Source organism: Sminthopsis crassicaudata, chromosome 3 (assembly GCF_048593235.1).
Source record: "Sminthopsis crassicaudata isolate SCR6 chromosome 3, ASM4859323v1, whole genome shotgun sequence".
NCBI lineage: Eukaryota > Metazoa > Chordata > Mammalia > Dasyuromorphia > Dasyuridae > Sminthopsis > Sminthopsis crassicaudata.
In genome coordinates this window covers 85170536-85194033 of record NC_133619.1, presented here as the reverse complement: position 1 = coordinate 85194033, position 23498 = coordinate 85170536, and the positions used below count along the sequence as shown (strand labels likewise).

At 32.1% G+C, this 23498-nt stretch overlaps 1 protein-coding gene across 9 annotated transcripts in view; it reads right to left on the bottom strand.

The window, feature by feature from the left end:
* The window catches only part of TSC22D1 (TSC22 domain family member 1), a 150179-nt gene that overhangs the window by 93374 nt on the left and 33307 nt on the right, over positions 1–23498 (bottom strand). The window contains exons 3-4 of one of the 9 annotated variants that reach the window (XR_012487752.1): positions 3438–3607; positions 858–2570 (exon numbers count right to left, since the gene is read on the bottom strand). The exons of 2 other annotated variants lie outside the window; for them this stretch is intronic. Coding sequence is in view for 3 of the 7 variants with exons in the window: in XM_074299147.1 (XP_074155248.1) it covers positions 3378–3594 (217 nt within the window). In the remaining 4 variants the exon portion in view is untranslated. Of the gene's footprint in view, positions 1–857; positions 3608–23498 lie in introns of those variants that run through there. 6 more of the 9 variants (XM_074299149.1, XR_012487753.1, XM_074299148.1 and 3 more) reach the window with 6 other exon arrangements.

Sequence of the window (23498 nt, the reverse complement as noted above, 5' to 3'; positions counted from 1 at the left end):
GATCCAATTAAATTGACATCTCCAAAAAGACCTAACACTTCCTCAACACAAAATATCCTCCTTTTCCATGTTGCCCCTCACTAAAATGTACTGTTTACAGTATGAAGAGATGATGATGATAAACACTCTTTTAGTGATACAGTGCTTTAAGATTTGCAAAGCACCTTTTATGTTAACTCATTTGAACCAAGCCAAGACTTTGGGGCTTAACAGGAAGAGTTAATAGCAAGAGTTCTCTTTCCACATCAGTGAGTTGAGGCAGAGCCTAAAATATAACTCTTCCCCCTTCAATTGTTGTCAATTGTAAGCAAACCTGATTCTCAATACAGGGTTCAAATGTCAGGATTTTTTCCCCAACTGTTTTAATCTGTGCAGCTTTTTTGTAATACTTGTTCAAATGATGTCATATTACAGAGATTCATGAAGAAAATTAAATTTTAAACAATGTTCACAGATTGCCAGATTTTTTTTTAACTTCTGAAGACTAAAAAAAAAATGCCATATTTTGAAATGTTTATTTGCTATATGCCAAAATGATTCTCATTTTCTGTTGAAAAAATATCTTCAAAATAAATGTTTCTGGAGACAAATAGAGGAGATTAAGCTAATTAGAAAAATGTAGACAAGCAGACTAAATAAATAACTTATTTCACACATACTAATTGTGCAAAGAACAGTTTTCATTTAAATCCATTCAACTTTAAAAAATGAAATCTCCCTCCAAATGAACAAAAAGCAATTAAATAGTATATTATATTCAGAAATGTCTAGAGAAAATACAAAATTTAATTCATTTTAAACTGTCATTTTCAATGTCTATTCCTGAAATACAAATAAGTCATTTATAAATAAGCACATTTTCATGCAGAAAACATTTATTTACATAAAGTAATTATATGTACAAATATTCAAAAATATTAACCAAACTAAGAAAAAATATCAGCTTTGTCTTGATGGTCATATTAAAAACAAAACAAAACAAAAGAAACAAAGAAAAAAAAAACACTGAAAAAGAATAGTACTATACACAATCTATTGTCTTATTGACATCAGATAACTGAAAATTTGTCAGGATGTTTAGGGAAACAAAATAGAATTTAAATAAATTCACATAAAAATACAAGTTTAGTCTTCAAAAAGTATTTTATAAGCACTAGATATAGAGTCAATTATTCAAAAAAATAAACTTTAAGGAATTACTGGGATTTAATGCCAGAAATTAAGCTAAATTACTCTTCATCTCCAAAACAGCAATAACCAACCAACAATACAAATATTATAAGACTCAAATTGAAAGTTGGTTGTGGCTTATGTAACGTTTTAAAAAGAGTTAAACTTGATTTTCAAGAAAATTATTTTATTTCCTGAGTTTTTAAATTTTAATTTTTGTTGAATTCATAAGTACTATTGTTTAATTTCAATAAGCATTTAGGGGAAAAATAGCAATAAATTGAAATTGTAGCCTTTAATGGGCTTTATTTTTGTTAAAAGTTAAATGTAATTATCTTTTACACATAATCCTCTATAAAACTATTATATATAAAGTACTTTTTATAATAAAAATTAAAATTTAAAGGAATTTGGGGCAAAGGAGAACGAGGGAAGTGGCAACCAGCAGCAAAATCTTCCATAACAATCTTAACTCATATACAGCTGCGTACGATGTCTACTTAAATGCACTTTAATCAAATATAAGTCAGAGTCCAAATAAGCACTTTCCCTAATTAATGAGTTTAGAATGACTAATATGTTTAACGAATTTCCATCACATACTTTTTAAAAAGTTGCCTTTGAGCTTTCTGAAATTAGCATGTGCATCCCCCTTAGGCATGCCTTCTTACAGCATAACACCAAGTTAAATAAGGTATACACATTAGAAGACAGACCAGTTTGCATTAAGACTATACTCATAGCATAGTCTCTTCTACTACTAAACTGGAGTTTTTGCAGATAGATTTGATGAATGTGATGGTGGTTAAGGCCCAAGATTAGAAAGCAGAATTTCAGATCACAATAGTTCCCTATAGTAAGTACAAATAAGGTATAGTTAGAGTTTTCTTCCTAATTCCTTTAAATCATGAAGCAAATAATCAGTTGTGTTAAGAATATCTCAGTTTGGCAATCCATTTTAGATTCCCTATACCACTGCAGAAAAATGTGCTTCATCTGTTTCACTGCTAAAGCCAAAGGGTGCAGAGACTTCTCTAGAACTGCTTTTAAAGAGAATAGTATTTGGAACTTCCTGAAGCTCAGTCTTCTGAATGAAAAGAATTTTCATGGTCACGTAAACATAACTCCAATCTGAAATGATTAGTTCATTATGTAAAAGCCTTTCCATTTCCAGCACCAACAGGTCATCATATAAAGCCAAAAAGCAAATTTTAAAGTTTTTAATGGAAAGAACAGGTGATTCTCTCATCCTTGTGTCTTCTAGATATCTTACACTGGTCCATTCACCACTGCCTTCCAAACTGCTGGTGTTGGCATATGTGACAGACATCATCCATGAAGACTCTGCTAGAGAAATTCCTTTTGCTGAAGTAGTATGATGTTTACCAGTTGAAAGAAATCTGGTCAATTAGAGAAGAAATAAACCAGTCTCCCATTAACCCATTATCAAGATACCTGAAGTCACCGTAGGAGTCTACCATGGAGAAATGTAAACTGGCCAAAGGCACTTTTTGTTCAAAGAACTATTCATGACAAGAACTTCCAAAACTAAGAAAAATCTAAGTCAAAGTTCTTTTGATATCAATAGCATTTTTACAGGATAAGGAAAGCTACCTTTGAGTATATTTAAAATCAGCTTCAACAGATATTATATCCTGATGTTTAAATTAATTTGTATTTATATTATAAAATGAAGCCTATAGTAAAGCTATACAAGTATTATTATACCACTTCTAAAGAATTAACTTTATTAAATCCTCAAGTTTCAATAGGATGTAGACCAATTTGATAACAATTTCAATCCTGTAGATCTAACTTGCAGGACAGAATAACATCTGGACATCTGGTTGCACACAATACAAACACTGAGATATCCAGACTGCTCAAAAGTAAAACATAAACTTTTTGAGCCATTGGGACATAGTAAGTAGAGCATCAAAATGTCCACCAAAACAAAATAAAATTAATTGCTACAATAGCCTTAGCTTCTATCTTGAAATGCCTATAAGCTACTGATGCATTCACCATTCATTCATGTCCCCATCACTCAATACTTTCATAAATGGGAGAAGGAGGTGAGGGAAAGGTAGAATTAATTCTAGTTCCTTTTTTCGGAACAAGAACCAGATAAATAGCTAATATTCTTTGAAAAATCAACTGCAAAATGATTTGGTTCTTGCATGAACCCAGTGAAATCACTGGTATAACTAAATGGAAGAACACTCAGATCTATAAAGAAACCCAAGTAAATAATGGAAAGCACCCACTTGTTTATTATTCTTTCCCACTCTCTCCAGAAGCTGGATATTCTGCCTCCAATGGTTCAGTGGAGAAAGTGGACCCCTGACGTCAAAAGCTCTCCGTGGTCTTGGCTGTATCTGTGGTTCTAGGATCATTCCTTGCACCTCTGGTGGGGGAGAAGCACTGAAATAGAGAGCTGAATATAGATTTAAGAAAAAAACTCTTATTAAGAAATTACAATCTCTGATCATTTGAGTTTGTAATGGCTTATTCTCAGGGTAAAAAAGAAGCTGTTTTTCTGTATAATTTCTTTAGTGCCTTAACAATCTCCAAAAATGTTACCACCACAAATGTAATGATAAATTCTTTGGTCACTGCTGAGAAATGACCTGGCTTAAGTCTGATAAAATATACTGATATAACACTAAGTCCATAATATGCTATAAAAAAATCAACTTAGTCTCAAAGTTTACTTTCAAACTGTATAGTATGAGGTAGAAAACATAAGATTAAAAGATAGATATGAAACAAGAATAAATTTATCTTAAAGGGAGAGCAAAAGTTCAACTTCACATAAAGACAAAGGGAAATCTCACTACCATTAATCTTGATGTCCAAGACAAAAGGATGGCTTTCAAAGACTAGTCCACAACAAAACCAATAAGAATTATCTAAAACCTTGTTAATAGAGTCTTGGTCCCTGGTCTTTAAATTATTACCAACAAGAAGAAGCAATATCAAACTTGCAAGTTTCAGTCCCTCACTTCTAAGAGTCTGACCAAAATTAAACATAAAATTAGTCAAGTCCGAAAAAGCACTGATAAAAGGTTCATTTTTCTAATATTCAGGCTAAATAAACTGGTTGGATGGGGGAAAATGGAGTCTTTAGTATGTTAAGTATAAAATCAAGGTGAATACTGAAAGAGAGCGATCATTTGACATTCAGTACAGTATCAAAGATAAGAATAGTTATTGCTAATGACTATAAAGTCGAAAATAAAACTGAGACATGTATTGAACTAATAGATGATAGATATATGAGAAAACTCTTATTAAGGGAAGCAAGTAGGAAAAAACATGTAAAGCCCCTAGTTTCTAATCAAGCATACTCTGAGAAGTTCTGGTCATGGAGATATAACTGACAAGAATTAACAGGGTTGGAAGATTTATTATTGGTACTTTGAGAAACAGGGTTAAGTCATGATTTCTATAAGAAAGAAAACCCTATGAAGAAATTCAGATTTAGTACTGAACATGAAGATACTAGTGATGCTCTTATTATTATTTGTTTTTTTTAGCCACCTAGTTACCACTCTATTAAGGGAGATGAATTTGGGGGATGAGCAAAAGAGGATAAATAAATCTGAATGAATAGTCTCCAATTTGCTATTTAAAAGATTTCTTACCTGTGAATGGTTAAAAGTTTGTGCTCCTGATAACTATCAAAAAATCAACAAGTATTACTGAATGCTTCCTCTAATACTATACTTAGAGAGGCTGCAACAACCTCATATACACATGGTATTATAATGATCTTAGTTCACTTTTTAGACCTACCTCCTGGCTCTGTTCATCAATTTGGAATTGTTCTGAGCTGAAAAGGAACGATTATTTCATAATCTAAGTGAACAAGTGAAATAAGTCTGAATGACATGACCTTATGCCACAAGAATTCTTTGTTTTCTAAAGAAAGAGGCAATAAGATTTTAGAGAAAGCAATGATAATCAGAAAAAAAAATGCTTAAATACCATTGTAAAAATCTTGACAGATAACTGAGAAAAGAAAACCAGTAATAATCATCAGTATTAAAATTCTATGCATATCCCCCCAAAAAATATTAAAAATTAAACTTGAAAGTGACCTAGGGAAAATTTAGCCAAAAGATGTTAGTATGCAGCCCATATCCACTTTCATTTCATAAGTGTCTACTCATAAGCACACAACAAAGCCTAACAGATAGAATTAAAGTCCTAAATCTGTTTTCAAAGAGAACATAACATTAGATCATCAGGCTAATGAAATATCTTATAATAAATTTCATTAATTTCTTGGGAGGGTAAGGACTAGAACAAGGGAACAAATTTAAATGAAGTTTAAATAAATAAACCAGTTAGTTTTTCTTCATTACAGAAACTTTTGTTTAAGGAAGAGATTTAATTGTTTTTGTTATATATAAATATGTAAGTACATACATATGAATCTGCAATTTACTCTAGGTGTGATTTAGCAAGTCTTTACCAAACAATTTTAATGAACTGAAAAAAAGTTTTAATTAGCATAATTTTTGAAGTCCCAGCAGTACACTGGCTTTTGTTTTCGTTGGCAATAATCTAAAAGTTTTTCAAGTGTTTGAAAACTATTTCTTCTAACCTATAAACATTCTTTATACAATTGTATTTTCACAATCTGCTTAATTTTGCTTTCATTTTGAAAGTTAAATATACTAGGTCATCAAAATAATGAGTTCAGAAATATGAATTAGCAGTGTTTTGCTATATTTGATTTTAACTGGCTAAAATTCTTACCCAGTTAATGACTTAGTCTCCAATTACTTTTTTCTCCTACTATTGCCCTTCATGGCTTCTAAACTGAATTAGAAACTTTAAAATACTTAAGAAATACATATGTACTCTATCATTTCTTAAGCCCCCACAAATGGATATAATTCACGAATGTGAGTAAAGGATAGAGACTAGACCTGTGACATTTTCATTGAGAAATAGGTAACTAAGATAAGGCATTACTTAATACAGTCTTAAAAAGGTACTGAGGACACTGAGAGAGTCTGTTTTGCTGAGGTTCAAAAAGCCAGACTGTGTGTCAAGGGCAAAATTCTGAGTAGTCTTCCTGGCTCTGGGGTCAACTTTTCTGCCACCACGGCATGCTGCCTCTGCAACTGTGGGGATGATTAAAGTTCTTGTGTCCAACCCAATTGTATAACAGAAATGGTTTCTAATACAGTTTCTTATTTAAAAAAAAAAAAAAAAAGTTTTCAAGCCCACCTATTGAAAAATAATTATAGTTAACTCTCAAGCAATTACAATCAACTCTTCAAAAACACATTATCCAAATGGTAGCAAACCTTCCTCAAATTCTTATTGGCTTCTGTTTAATGCAACTTTAATCCAGTAGGAAATAAAGTCTAATATTTAAAGAAAAATCCTTACTTATTTCCCAGACCTCATGAAAATTGTTATTGTTAGTTTATTATTTTACTTATTTCCCAGTTAATAAAGCTATATACTTTACTAACTTATGGATTAGAAAGATATTGGTAGAAGCTGAATAGATCAGATTGGCATCTTTATTTTGAAAATTAATAATTTCCAGAGCAAATATACTCATTCAAATAAATAAAAATATAGATTCTGAAGCCAAAAATATGAAGGTGATTTAGAAACACTTAGGAGAAACAATAATTCCATTTCCTGGGGACTTAATACTTCATAAGCAAACTAAGAATTTATAAGGCCATGACTCATGATGACTATTACAGAATCAAATTTATAAGAAGTACAGGTGAGCAACTGATTTTATTGGGAATCTTCCATTTATGTTGTCCTTTTAGAAAGGAAGCAAAAAAGTATATATACTACAGCTTCTGGAGAATGAACTAATTAAATTAATTGGGCAAAATTGGTTCTTACAGATTTATCTTTTGCAAAGTTAACTGTTCAGGAAATAGTAAATCATCCTAAGATGACTCTGAAAACAAAGTCTATAATTGCAAATGTTTGAAGAAGGATTTAATGTAAAAGACTAGTGACAAACCAATCGATCTGTGCATTCTGAACATAAATTCCTTTCTGGAAAATTTCCTGAAATGTGTAACAACATAAAGTAATCTTTTAAACTGATTTTGTTTTATGTAGCTTGGTTATTTTCAATAATCCAAACAAACCTTAAATGTCTATGATATTAAGGCACCTGTGTTTAAGAACTGTGAAAAACACAAAAAATAAAATAAGACAGGGTGCAAGTTGCCAAAGTAACTTAGAATCCAGAAGGAGAGAACATACAGACACAAAACTATAATGCCACTTGGAACGCACTAAATGCCATAACAGAAGTACCCAGTATTGTACTAGATCAGAGTGCTTTCAGCCAGGAGGAAAAAGAATTTAAAAACATATGAACTGGGCATCAGAGGACAAGTAAAATCTGGAACAAAAAAATGAAGCCATTCCAAACAAAGAAAATGGTACAGAGATAAAGAGGCAAGAAAATAAGAGTATTTATATTTAGGGAAGAACAGACAGACAAGTTCAACTAAAAAACAGTAAGAGATTAAAAAAAAAAAAATAGAAAAATTATGGGCAGATATAAAAAAAGCCTCAACCATAAATGTTAAATTCAGAAATCTAGACTTAATTCTATAGGAAAATGGAAACTAATATGATCAAAACTATCTCTAGGACCTTGCTTTGGAAATAGTGTCTAAAATGACTTAAGGAAGAAAATATTAGGAAGACAAAGCAGGATTAAAACCTTTAACTCAAAAATTAAAGCAATGAGAGTTTGGAATATGATAGGGAGAACAAAAAAGGTGAAGTCAGATATAAGAAACATGGAACTAAAACACAGATATAATGATGGGGTCAAGAAGTTTTAATTCCAAATTTTTAAATATAGGTGAAATGAGAAAACATTGATGATATTTACAGAAATAAGGAAGTCAAGGGAAAAGAGTGAAATTGGAAGAAAATTTTAGCTTTGTATACGTTGAATTTAAGATGCTGGTAGGAAGCATTCCAGTGAAGAGATTGAATAGATAGTTGGAAATTCGTCTGATTTCTGATAAAAGTCAGTGTTAGAAAAACATTTAAAAATCAGCCTCAATGAAATAAGTAGAAGCAATGAAAAGAGATGAGCCCAGAAAGAAAGAGTTTGAAGAAAATCCTATGTAGGCCAATATCTTGAGGAGATGTCTTCTTTTGGAAGTGGAAATAGACATCATTGAATGTGCTATTAGAGGTGTAGAAAGAAAATCAAGAAGATGGGAGAAGGAGGAGTCAACAACAGAGTCTGATAGAGCAGAAAAGTAAGGGAAGGCAAAGTCAGAAAAAGCCATTGGATTTCAAGATGAAAAGTTATCAATGATATTTGAGAGAAAAACTAAATAAGAAACTGGAGAAAAAAGGCAATAGGAGTCCAAGTTTCAAGCAGATTTTGTTGTTATTGGAATTTAAAAAAAAAAAAAAAACAAAAACACCGACAACCCACAAACAATAGGAGTTATAAGGATCAAAGGAACTAAGGAGGATCAAAGGAACTAAGAAGAAGCAAAGATTGAAGACCCTGAAGACAAAGGAATATCTCATTGTAGAATGGAAACTGGAGAAAACAATGTTAGGACAACTAACAACCATTTACATTTGAATGGCACCTTGTTTATGAAGTATGTCTTTCTGTGGGAAGAAAGCCAGATTCAGTAAGAGACTAGAATTTGAAGTATAGGTTTTGAATTTATTGTCTCAGTGACTTTAGTCAAGTCACAACTTCTATGACACCCGGTTTTCCTGTAAAATGATGAGGCAGGATTACATGTTACTTCCCAATTTATATTTGTTTCCAATAGAACGGAGGTTTCTTGAAAAGAGGGATCTGTTGTTCTGTTTGTGTTCTTGGTCGTAGCATAGGGCCTGACACATAGTAGATATTCAATACTAGTTGACTGACTGATAATTCTACTGCATAATGTATTTGGGTCTTGAAAAAAATCAAGGAAGGTAGTATAGTAAGTTACATTTATTTTATAGACAAAGAAAGCCAGCAGAGACAATAAAGCCACACAGCAATTATGGAAGATCTGACTCCAGATCTTTTGACCAAATCTGTTTTTCCCACTACATTGTGGTTAGCTTTACAAACTTTAAAACAAGAAAGAAAAGGAGTAATGAAGATAAAGAGAAAATTTCTTTATATGGAAGATAACAAAATAAACCAGCAAGCACCTGATAAAAACTTGCCTTTAAAGCTTACATTCTATGTGCATAGAAAAATATACAAGATGTACTGGGAGTAGGAGGAGAATAAGAATGGTCACGTCAAGAAAGAACTACAGACATAAAGAAAATGTAGACAAGGTCACTTAAGAGAATTATGACTAAAATAAGAGATTGTTAAGGGGTAAAGGTAAAGCTTTCCTAGGAGTTGGATGGGAGAGGGGAGAAGTAGAGGAAACTTATGTGTGAGGAAATTATGTGGGCCACAGAATTCAAGAAGGAGGGCAATGTATGATGAATGCTAAGAGCACAGATTTAAAATATAGAAATCAATTGGTACTGTTACATGACTTTCCTCCAAAATATTCCACAATATGAGAATAGAAAAATGGGAATAAGGATGATCTTATAGGGTTCAGCTTATCAGAATAAATATGACAAAGTGAAGGAGTAAAATCATCTTAGAAAACTGACAATGGATGGGGTTCACATTGAGAAGAGGATCAGATGGGCTGAGATATTAACAATGTAACAGACAAGTTACTTAACCATTTTGTCCCTGTTCTCCCATCTGTAAAATGAGGGGTTTGTATTCCAAGGTCCCTTTCAGTGCTAAACCTACGATCTTAAGATTCAACGAACTGCAAAATAAAATCAGGGTACAGATGGCCAATAAGAGAAAAGACAGAAGACATGAATGAAAAACATATTTCAGAATCTAAGAATTGGAATGTAATATAGGTCAGTGATTCTTTTCTTTTGCCTAATTATATTATCAGCGATTTCTCCAAGGGACTCAGGGGGAAACTGAGTACAAAATAAACCAGATTTAAAATTTCCCCAGTAATTTTCTACTTTCCATTCAACAGGTTTTTTGAGTATACCAATTCTTTTAAAATATAAAAGTCTTTATTTTGCAAGTTATTAAAGACAAAGGTTCTCCTGATAATTTTGCTATGGTAAAAAATAAATAACTGCTCTCTAGAATAGGATAAAAGGCATGCCCCAAAAGTTTATATTGCATGGAGATGAAATCTGAGTAAAATTTCTCATCTCTCTCAAGTTGTCATTTTATTTTATATAAATGTCTAAAGAATCTTTTCTCCCTATAACAGGCAATATAGTTCAACAACATACATGTTATGGTAAACATTTATCTGTTTATGGGTGTAGGTTCTCAGTGATTTTCAAAAAAATATGTATTTTTGTGTGTGACCAAACTAAATGAAGGTCACTGATAATTCAGTAGAGAAACTTAAACTATTAAAAGGAGTTATCCATCTAACCTTAAATTCCCAATATAAACTTTTTGTGAATTTAAGGTTAGCATGGATAAACAGGGTTTAAAGAAAGTAATTATGTCATCCAACAATGTAGAGAAGTATTCTGCCCCCAAGCAGTTTTATGAATGAAATAATTGTACTACAAACATACTTCATAAGAAGTGAAGTTTTTTCAAGGATAGAACATGTTTCAGGAGTACCAATGGAGCAAGGAGTATGCATACATCTCTCTTTTATCCTGTGAGTGGAAAATAACAGAAGAAGATTGAAACAGAAAGAGCTGAGACAGACATGGCAGGAAGCAGCTACATGTTGCAGTGGATCCACAGCCCTGAAGTCAGGAGGACCCAACGTCAAATCTGGTCTCAGACACTTAACAATTCCTAACTGTTTTTGACCCTGGGCAAGTCACTTAACTTTATTGAATCAGCAAAAACAAGCAAACCAAAAAAAACAAACAAACAAAAAAAAACCAAAAAAAAAAAAAAAAAACCCAGTATTTGGAATAAGTCAAGCAACAATTAAGTTGGACAGAATACTTGTAGAAAAGGTAAAGGGCAGAGGGAAGTTTATTCATAATATAACAGGGATTCCCTATGACAGCATAGAAAGGTTGATTTAAAAGGGGGCGGGGGGAAGGTCAGATATGGAATGATCCTAGGGCATGATTAGTCTGGATAAGGATTTGAGGAAAATGGGTTTCACCCTTAGCAACAAAAATGAAATTTTGCATTAAAGAAAATAACTCCCTGGGTAATAAATAGGCTAGAAGGCTTGGTGATGTGAGGGAGGACTGAAAAAATGTATTCAATACACTATCCTATTTCCAAAATAGAATAGTGTTAATTTTTTTAAACATTTAACAATTTAAGTAGCATACACTATGTGGTCTTTGTGTATGTAACTGATTATGCAAACCAGAACTTGCCAATTCAGTCATAATACATCATTTACAAATGTGGATGGTCAAAACTATGTTCTGGAGCAGATGAGGCATCATTTGTTTGTTATTTTCCCCCTTGTATATTGTTAAGACCTAAGTTATAGGACAATTCTTGTTGGTTCTACACCAGGTTGGTCTAAAATTCAACGATATTTACGAAAACTCCCTCAAACTGCCAAAAGAAATGGTCACTGAGCTCCAGGAGGGGGAAGAAAAGAAAGCAACAAGAGAAGAGATTCATCAATTATCAAGACACAAATAGAATAAGAAAAATGGGATTAATGCCTTTGCAATCAAGCATTTTGTAAAGTGTTTGCAATCAAGCCAAGTTTTTAAAACAAAACTAAAATGTTGGTAAGTTTCCCTCTCATATAGGGAAAGAAAACATTAACACTTTCTAATGTCTTTAGGGAATACAGTAAAAACTCTTCCAAGGGACCTCCCTAAGATGATGCAATTTTTTTACCAAATACAAAATAAACTTGACTTTAAATTATCTAGATAACTGTACTTTCTATTTGATTCATGTCATTCTATTTCTATTCATGTTTAATATCTAAAAGAATTATCTTTCTTTAAATAACTTATCTAAAATGCACTCCTGATAAATTTGATGAGATGAAATAAGAATTGCTTTAATAGATATTTGAAGAGAAAATCAATCCACCAAAAAACCCACCAAAAAACCAAAAACAAAAACAAAAAAATCCCAAGGCTATATACACATGGAATAATTTTATTTTGTATAGATTGCTAAAAGCATTTGTTCTGTTCCCATACACAACATAACTAGAATTTTGCTTTGGCTAATTTCTATCTGCTTATGAGGGAATAGGTTCTAACAGTAAAATAAAAAGTAATGGGTCAGAAGCAACATTCTGGTGTATTAAATAAATTCTCTCCTGACCATTAAACATATTATTGACAGAGTTTTTAATGTGAAAGAGTAATGGCCCATGGATACTTCAGACTTAAAAAATGAATTTATTTTTCTTTACTTTTATGTTTTTGTATGAGTTTAAGTGAAAAATTCTTACACAAATAGTCTCACAAAAAGCAACATAATTTTTAATGAGCTGAAACAACACATTCTCTTAAATTGTACTGCAAAACTTAAAATACGTTTTCAGAAGAAAAATTCATTGAATTAGCATTTATCACTATAATGTGCACTTAAGCCGAATCAGAAAATTGATTTCAATTAAAATCATTTCTGTCACTAGTGATTTTCTTTCTTTTATGTAAATCCATAGATGAAAACTTTTAAAAGCACCACAAAAGAAAAAAAAAAAAAAAAAAAAAAAAAGACAGAAAAAAATCTAAATGCCAGGAAAAAGAAACAAAACAAAAACAAAAAATACATCGCTTCATGAATATCATGAGTATATTTAGACATTCTCTTAGAGTAGAATTTTTTTGTGGCTGTATCTATTCATTTAGAGGTTCAGTGACTAAACTAGTCTACACTGATCCCAAGATTATGGAATATCAGTGTTTTTTTGAAAGATTTTTCTTACTCATCTAAGAAAATTCCCATGCGAAAAAGATTATAGGATAACGGAATCAAAGACAACATTCCCTTAGTTATATAACAAGCAAGGTCAAGTTTTGTAACAATAATTAGCTGAGTTACAAAGAAGACACTCCAACTTGGATCTCCATTCTGTTGCTTATCTGACTGATTTACAACGTACATAATGGAGGACAACAGTTTAAAATAGAGGCACAAAAACCAAGCATGTGTTAAAAAGAAGAGAAGATAAAATCCAGTTATAAAAATGAAAAAGCACTCCAGCTATCTTTTTAATAGATGGTATAAACTATGAGCACCAGATTAACAAAAACCACAAGAACTTAACAATTTGCTTTTTCCAACCACTTTTGAATAATAAAAGCTGGCAAATCTATGCAGTCACAATCAAATGAAAAAAATTCCATGGATATAACTTTTGGTAGAATAAGCATCCTTGAACTGAGCCAAGCAAACTCCTTTCATGGCATTTCTTCGTCTTAATTTAGCCAACTGTTCTTGCTTCTCTTTCTCCCTTTTCATCTTTTACTTTTTTTGCTGTGACTTGGACTTTGCTTTGTTTAATGAATATTGCTCTATTTTAAGTTATTCAAGGTAAAGGAACATGTATTATAGCCCACCTACCAGTTACACAATCAGTATGTTCAGTAACACTTTAAACTTTCAGAGGTATGTGATTCTACAGACATGGGCACTCCACTCCTAAAGAAAACAAGACACGTGGGATTTTGGCTGACAAGCTATGAGAATTGGTACAGGCAAGAAGGTCCCTAGCATATCAACAAGGTCAGCTAGCTGGTCTCTCTGATAGACCCAGAGTCCACTGGGCCCCAAATGTAAAGCTTTTAAGAGCTTAAACTTTATTGACAAATGAGTTAGGGACCCAAAGTCACTTATCTGTAGCAATAAAAGCATCATACAAAAAGGAAAAACATAATCCTATTCTCCTTTCAAAAAAGCTAACCTAAATATTGTTTTAAAGTTGTCCTTTTACTAGATCATAAAAGAAAACAGATTGGGATGGATCTTTTTTCCTTTCTACTGTATAAGATACTATGTTTGGAGAGATATTAGTTCAAGTGATGGGATCAAAGTAAAGTGAACTTTTTATGCCATGCATATTAAGACTAAGTTGTTATTACACAAATATTTTGACATTTAACTCTATTAAATATATAGTTGAAAAAATCAAAATACTTTAAAACTAACCAACAAATTTTGAACTAAAAAATTTAAATCTCACATTTATTTCCCTAAGAGCAACGTGAACCAGAATTTTTCGATTATAATTTTTCCTTTCAAAATTAGTATGAAAGATTTTTTTTTAAAAGCTCCTTGAATTAAGCTCCTTGGCATTCATATTCATTACAAATAAACCTAATGCATGGTCATCAAAATGAAGTGTACTGTGATGTACTACAAATAACCATACTTCATAGTAACTTCTTAGACATTCATATATTAGGATGTGTTAAAAATATATTTCACAGATGGAAATTTTTAACACAAATTAATCACAACTTTTAAAAAACTGAATGTTATTATTACTATGGGGAAGTTTGATAACAGGTAATAAAATTTATAGAATTTGAAAACAGCAAGGTTATATCAAGTTATTCAGTAAAAGTTCCTACTGAATTTACAACCTATATTAAAAAAAATAATTAAATGAGAAACCTTTGTTTGACAGAAGTTTTTTGTTTTTGTTAACTTAAGACATCAGGCTGTAAAGCCTAGACAGGTGTCTATGTGTTAGTTCTTCCCATTAAAGTCTAACATTCACAGATCCTCACAGAACCTCAAAGTCCATCTATTGCAGCTGGCCCAACAAGGCTCATTTAACTTTTAATTGAAGGCCTATAGGCAGGAAAAAGCCAATACCTTTGTGAAATTATCCCACTTTGAGATAGTTCTATTTGTTAGTCAACTTTCTATTAAGTTCTAAATGGCCTTCTTTACAATTCAGCCATGCACCTGGGCAAGCATAAATTTTTAAAATAGCTAATGCGTCCTGCATCTCTGAAGTCAAGAAGAGACAATCTCTGGAACATATTAAGACAATCATCATATCCCTGTCTTCGGATTCCCATGCACAATTTTTAAAATTTTATTATGTAAACCAAAATAACTCAGCCTATTTGTAGAAATGATGTGTAAATGTATTTAGAAGAAAACTAAATCTTTTCCCAAATAAAAACATCAACTTGCTAGCAATAGGATACTGTCTACCCTTCACTTACAGCATCCATTTTTTGTCACAGGACCTGAAATAAAAACACATTGTATACAATTGTGTACTGCACTCATCCTATCACTTAAAAATAAAACTTGAAGATTATTGCTCTCACACCAATAAATTTTAGGAGAGCAAAAGATTTAATTACATGATTTCTTCCTCCACTCAATAAAGTATTCAAAAGCAATATCAAGATCATGTGTTTATCACCAATGAACAGTCTAATAATGCCATATAACTTAAAAGTCATGCAATACCATGATTTCAACAGGATGAAAATTACCCAAGAGTAATGGGAAGACATTGAGGGAGAAGAGGGAAAGAAAGGATAAAAAGTATATCATTTAGAAGCATGTCACCAACAATAATATGCCTTCAAGAAATGGCATATAATTTATCATCAAGAATGCCTGAGACCAAAAATGGGCCAGTCACATAGCAGGAACAAAATGCTACACAACTTGAGTGTTAACCAATACTGCAGAATCATCAGAAAGCTGGCTCAATAGATACATAGAGCTTCCTTCAACAGAGGATTTATGTAAAGATACATTTAGAATCACACAGGGGCAAGCAAGATGACATGAAGTAGGTTGCTAACTATAGATTTAAGCCATTGATGAAAAACACTAACATTACTTAAAACAAATCACTTACATTTCATATCCAAAGGATATGACTAATTATTCATTCATTTTAAAAATGTTTTGATCAGATAATTCTTAGTATCAATTGATACAGAATTAGTTTTAAAGATGGAAAAAAATTGTGTATGTGTGCACACCCATTTGTTAAACTGAAAAAATGCTTTAAGCAATGGTCTTGACTTCCAAGGTCCTTAGAATAGCTTAAGATTAACTGCTATATGCACAGAAAAAATTCCCTGTATAAAAGGACCACTCTTAGTGGGGTTTGCGTCACCTATCAATCAGGTCTGTGTGCTATCAAGCCAGATCAAATGGACAAGCTAGTTTGGATATGCTGATAAATTTTAATACTGGTAAGTTTTAATTCTGGTGGTTCTTAAGTCACCATAATCACTTACTTCTGCTTTCTTCTATTTCCAACTGGTATTGGCACAGCCAATGTTTAAAAATTAAAACATCTGAAAAAGAAAATTGGTGAACACTAATATAGGGGAGGTAGGAGGACAGAATGCACGAAAGTAATATCATATGAAGATTCAAAGATTAAGGAGGTATAGTAACAATAGTCTGGGTATGACCACAGAAATAAATTTGGTAAATCCCATTCAGAAAAAATCATAAAGTACTCCCCCAAATAAAAAAAGCCTCAAGTAATTAGCTGCATTTATGGATAAACAAAAAACTAATTTTCAAGGCTTAGAAGTTATTGAAGAGGGGCAGCTAGGTGGGACAGTGGATAGAGTACCAGCCCTGAAATCAGGAGGACCCTAGTTCAAATTTGACTTCAGACACTTAACACTTCCTAGTTGTATGACTCTGGGCAAGTCACTTGATCCCAATTACCTCAGCAACAACAACAACAAAAAGTTATTGAAGAGTAAAGAAAGCTAGCAATTAAAATCTAAGGTAAAATAATACTAGGTGTTCTAATTTTTACCTTGTTTTAATATCTTGTTTGAAAATAAGGAAATATAGAGGATGGGAAATTACTTATATCAGTATGATACAAAAGATGGAACACAAATATTTAATTATGTTAAAATGTTCAGCAATACAAGTTTTCCCATTTCATAACTAATCCCTCTCAAACTGTCCATAATCCAAATATTGTAAATTGAATCATTTTAAATGCACTAGCTCTTATTAAAGATATTAAATAAGTAAAATATTTTCTAAAATCTAAAATTAATATCCCACAATTTATAATTTTTTTTAATTTTCAGACTGCATTTATTTTAAAACAAGATATTCTTATAATATAAGCAATATCATATAATGGAAAGAGAAGTGGATTTGAAACTAGAAGTCATTGGTTTCTAATACCAGGTTTGCCAGTATTACTGAATTACTGGGCAAATTTCACACATCTTCTATGGGTCTCAGTTTCTTCATTTGTAAAATTATGGAATTGGATTAAATCCAACTGGAATAAATAGCTTGCTAAAATCCCATGTAGCTCCAAGTCTAAGATTTTTTTTACCAATCACATAAGCACTTTAAATAATGACACATTAGGAAAAAAGAAAGAAAATGAACATAGTGGAATAATCTGATTAGGAAAAGAGGATGCAATTTAAAAAAAAAAAAAAAAAAAGGAAAATAGGATACATCTGTACTTACATTTGTAACAATTCCTTGTCTCTCTACGTCTACCATATCTGGGCTCAAACTGTCATTTGGAAGTATCACATTTCAAACGCTAAAAATGTATCTCACTTCTTTCTTAAATTCAATTAAAATATTATTATTCTCAAATGTTAGTACTTTCATGTCAGTCTGGTTTTCAGAGAATGGCAGTCAGAGGATCAAGTTGAAGAATAGATTTTGGGAGGTTGGTTAGGTTGTTTTGAGAATCAATCTCTTTCAATAAACTCTCCAGACTACAATGTAGTAGTTGCCTGTCCTTAGGCAAAATGATGCCCTCCACTCCACCTGCTCATGGTAATAGTATCTACCTTAATCTACATAGTCAATCAAGTCAGTTGTCTTTTGCAACCTAGCACTCCTGAACTCAAGCATACTCTACCTCTTACAAATACATATTATGAAATATACATAAAGACATATCCTGAAATTTTAAAAGGTTGGGATATTTCTTAAAAGAAATGCATAGCTTTAAACATTGAGATCTCTGGTTTCCAAAGTATGGCTTATTGAGTGTTTCTTTAGTAGTATGCAAGGCAATTTTTTGTTGTAATGTTTATACTTTTGTATTTGGAATTAATAATCCCTTCATGTTGTATTTAGGAAAGGCAATATACTACTATCTGGGTCTATAATTTAATCCTTATTTCTGCCCTATCATACTAAGTGACCTTAAGCAAAAAAAAAATTTTTTTCCAGATTCCAAATGTGAGAAAAGAGGGAATTGAAAAAAGATTCAAAGGTCCTTCCCACTTTATGGAGCAAGGACATCAAATAAAAACAGTATAATATAATGATATCTCACTAAAAATGACTCAATCCTATTCATACATTCTCACGAGATTTTTTTTTTTTAATTTGAGTTAGAAACATGGTCTATATATAAAATATCTTTTAGAATTCTGTTCAAGGGCAATGATTAGCAGCCACTTTTAATGTCAATATATTATGCATACAATGTTATCTCCCACTAATAAGGATAATTTCAATAACTCAAATTAATTAGGATTTTTAAAACATAATTTTGTGACATTTTACATTCAAGAAACACTCTAAGCCCTTGAATGTCAATAAAAACCAAGCCAAGAATCATTGGTTTTAAGGACTATTATAAATGTAAAATTTTTATATACCCAAATAAGTTCTTGCCTCAACCTTCTATATTTATTAAAACAACTAAGTTCTCTGATACTTGATATTATTTTTTAGAAATTCATTCAAGATAACATCAGTATTTAAATAATTAAGTGTAATACACAACGCAAACTAAACCAAGTATCATTTACTCTTTGATGACTTAGAAGGCATTTTAGGATCTTTCATCTGAATATGGATGAATACTAATTATTATTATACAAGCAAAGGACTGGAATGCCAAATTTCTATTTGACAGAAAAGCTAAACCAGACTGAATTAAAGATACTTTCTACTGCTAGATTTACCAAAGTAATCAACTCCCATTATGGTGTCACAATCCCTAAGGCAACTGCTAGTGGCATTAGCATTTTTCTCACTAGATATCTTTCTCACTCTACAATTCTTTTCTCTCCATCCACCTAGTCTCTCCTTTCATTTATCCTGTGCCGTTACTTTCTAGGTTCTTATCTATACCTGGGGGCTGCTGATGAAATCACTAAGCATTAGCAGTATATTTAGGACTAAAGGGATTACTTTTCTCAAGTAGAGTTAAAACTATTCAATTAGCATTAGGTTCAAAGTACATTTTTCCCCCTTAAGCCAACTCATACAGGTTTTGCATCCAATTTCCTAATGGGGAAAAAAAAAAGGTCAACAACTTATCAGCCCCTGTAGCCTAAGGGAATTCTTGTAAAGAATTAAAAACTCCCTTTTTTTTTTTTTAATCATAAGAAAAAGGTGAAATAGGATCATGCTAAAGAAAGAAAAGGGAATAAGACTTGAGGCCTGCTTATTTCTCTTATCATGTCATACTTTCATATGGGCAATTATAAAGACAAGTTTTAGAAATGAAAAGTTCAAAACTATATCAAAAACAAAATAAAAGCAAAACCATACAAAATTCATTCAATTGGCAAAATATGAAAATGACTGGCTCTGAGCAGCTTTGAACCATTCCACGCAATAAAAATAAAAGCTCTACTTTAGCATTTTCTATATAAATGAAATTTACACACCCCTTTGACTAGAGGCTGTAGATGATTAATCTTTCTAAAAATGTCTTACATATTTTCTTGATTTCTTAAACATTGTGTTTAAAACAATTTAACCCACTGTTCACAACTCAGAATCACCATAGTACCACAACACAGAAAGGGACCTCAGAAGTTAATTCACCCAGTTAGTACTTAAATAAGAATATTCTCTAAATAGTGGTGCTGCAGCCTTTGTTTAAAGAAAGGGGGGAAGAAAGGGGAGGCACAGACTCATGATTAATCAACTACTTCTTAAGGGAGCCCATTATATTTTGAGATAGCTTAGATACCAAAGAAATTTTTTCTGGCATCAAAAGCAAAAAACTACTCCTTTGCAATTTCTATCCTTTGATTCTAAATTCTGCCCTCTGGAACAAAGCAGAACATATTTAATTCCTGCTTTCCCAAAACAGTCCTTATAAATATTTGAAAAATGCACTCATATTCAACTTTAAGGTTAACCTTAATTTATCCAAGCTAAACAGCCTCCATTTCTTCAATCAACCATCATTTGCCAGAAACTAATTACCCATTATCCTCTGTTCTCCAACTTAGCAAAGTCTTTCCTAAAATGAAGTGCTCAGAACTGAACATAATACTTTAGGTTGTCCTCTGACCCATAAAGAGTACAATAGCAATATCACTACCCTAAAACTGAAAATTATCCTCAAGCCTAAGAACTGTGAGACTTTGAGTCTACACTTTCTACTAAATCTCACATATTTTTTATGGCATGACCAGCTAACTGGTCAACATCCCCAGTCTTCTACTAGGAGAGTTGATTGTTTTTTAAAAATCAATAAAAGACTTTATATTTATCTCTATCATATTTCAGCCTATTAAATTCAGGCCAATGTAATATATATATATATATATATAAATGTTATATATATATATATATATATATATATATATAAACATAATATATATATATATATATATAAAAATATACACATATATAAAACAGACCAAAGACAAGCAGTCTTGTATGAGACAACATACTGAAGAACAAGAGCTAAGTTGGCATCAAGCTAATAATGCCTGGGCTTGTTGAGAATCCTTCTAACTAGTTTTGAATCCACACTGCTTCATTTTCCACAATAACAGCATATAAGGGATTTTGTCACATGTTCTATTGAAAACTAATGTGCCAGCCTAATCCTGACTCCCCCCCCCCCAAAAAAATTTAGTATGGCATGACCTTTTTGATTACTACTTCCTTTTTTAAATTTATGTAATAAGCATCTTTTTAATAACACATTCTAAAAGTTTTCCAGCAATCAGTCAAACTTACTGAATTATAATCTTCAATTTAATCCTTTTCACATAAAATAAATAAATAAATGAATGACATGAATGAATAAATAAATAAATAATCCCCCCAGTCCTTGTACTTCTCTTCTATTTTCCATGAGCTAATCAAAGATAACCTTATCACAGGTCAAAGCTAGAGGAGATATTAGAGATTTATCTCGTCCAACTACTTTATTTAAAAAACTTGGAACTGAGACCTAGAGGTTTAACACCTTGCCCTTGGCCAAGATCAATCTATAAAGAATTAAGTGGCAGAAGCAATATGTGAACTGAGAAACTCTGAGTCCAAGTAGAACATTCCTCCCAGCAGGCCCTGTGAGTACCACCTTTTCAAGAGCATGGTATGGAGTTTATGTGGAACATCACCTCACATATCCAATCACAATTGCCCAAAAGCCTTGTCAATTTTACCTCTACATCTCATTTCCATCTTTTTCTCTCACAAGATCCAACCTTAGGTCAGGACCTCTTTGCCTCTGCTTAATGGCAACTGCCTAATTGGTCTTTCTACTCCAAGCCTCTCCCATTTCCTATACATCCATCCTTCACACATTTGCCAATGAGACCTTTTTAAAGCACAAATATGACTACATCACTAGGCTGGCTCTCTATGCTCTTTAGAATCCAATATAAACTACTACCAGTTAAGTCCTTCCCTGTCTGAGTCTCCCCTATCTTTCCACTTTTATTATACATGACTCCCCTTTTCTAATTTTCAGACAAATTGCTCTTAATGGTCTTTCCACACAACATTCCATCTCCTCTCTGTGCTTTTGCACTAGTTTGCCATCCATGTCCGACATGTATTCCTTTCTCATTCCCCATCTTTAAATCCCCAATTCTTCTCAAAATTCATAACAACTATTCTCTTTTTGAAGGTGTGTGTGTGTGGTCTCCCCCTATATAAGTTACTTGGCAGCAAGAATGGATTTATTTTTGTCTATTCCCAGGGCTTGAAAATGCCAGACACTGAAAAGGAACTTGATATTTGCTCACTGGTTGATGGGTGTTTTCTTACTATTAGCTTCCTATTCAGCTTTTTTGTTCTGTCTTTTCTGGCCAATCTCTTTGGCAGAAAAAACTAAAAGAAACTTTGTATTCTCTCCACTATTAATTATCCATCATCCCATTCTTTTCCACAAGGTACCTTAAAAATCATGTATATGGTGTTCAGCTTTCCTTGCCAGCCTCACCTCAATTTCTGCCCAGGTTAGCATTCCTGATATGGAGTTTTCAACATCTTCATTTCTCCCACAATAAAATAATGTTTATAGAGGCTACACTAAGAACCCCTAGATTATTTTTGATTCTGATTTTTCCTTTTCATAGTTTTTCTGCTGCCCTTACCTCTCATGTCTTATAATTGTCAGATAATCTCCTATCCTCTCCTCCTACTTTGCTATTTCTTATCAACTGAGAGAAAGGAAATAAACAATCTTCTTAATACACTGTACAAAGTAATAATATTTAAAATGTATAGAGGACCTTAAATACAAGGGCATTTTTAAACATACAGGTTTTTGGCTACTTAGAGACCTTCTATGTTACATTCCAGTTCTATAGTTAACAAAGTAACTTCTATCAAAGTGCCACTAGCAAATGTGATAAAAATCCAGAACACAGTATTTGGTTTTTTAATGGGGGAAAAAAAAAAGAGATTTAAATTAACTCTTATTGTATACCGTAAGGAGGTCTAACATAAAATAATAGATCTTTGCAGAAATCTACCAACATTGTATCCTCACTCTTAAGATCCTGATCATCTTCCAAGAAATGAAAAGAAAGCCTAAGAATTAATCATAACAGGTTTAGACTGTCACAAATGCTACATTAATGGGATTTTACTATACTTCAAAAAATAAAAGTATTTATTAAGCCCACCTTCAAGTAACTTTAGACTCATCTAAGGATTTCCCCCCCCCTCACCAACCATTAAGACATTTCCCAAATACTCCTCTTTCTAGTTTCTGCATACATCCCCATATAAGTCATACACAATTTCCAAAGCAATTTTACTTTAAGTAAACAAAGTGCAATGTCAGATTTGTCAGATTTATCACAACTCAATAACCAGTAGAGGGAACATCAAGTTCTGATATGTTATCATTTCACTCATCCAGTATTTTTCCAATTGGAAGTCTAAACATAAATTAGGGGGCAGCTAGGTGGCACAATGGATAGAGTACCAGCCTTGAATTAAGGAGGACCCGAGTTCAAATCTGGTCTCAGACACTTAACACTTCCTAGCTGTGTGACTCTGGGCAAGTCACTTAACCCCAGCCTCAAAAAACAAACAAATCAAAAAAAAAACAACCCTAAAAACATAAATTTAAAAACAACAACAACAATATCTATTTAATCTACAACTTTTT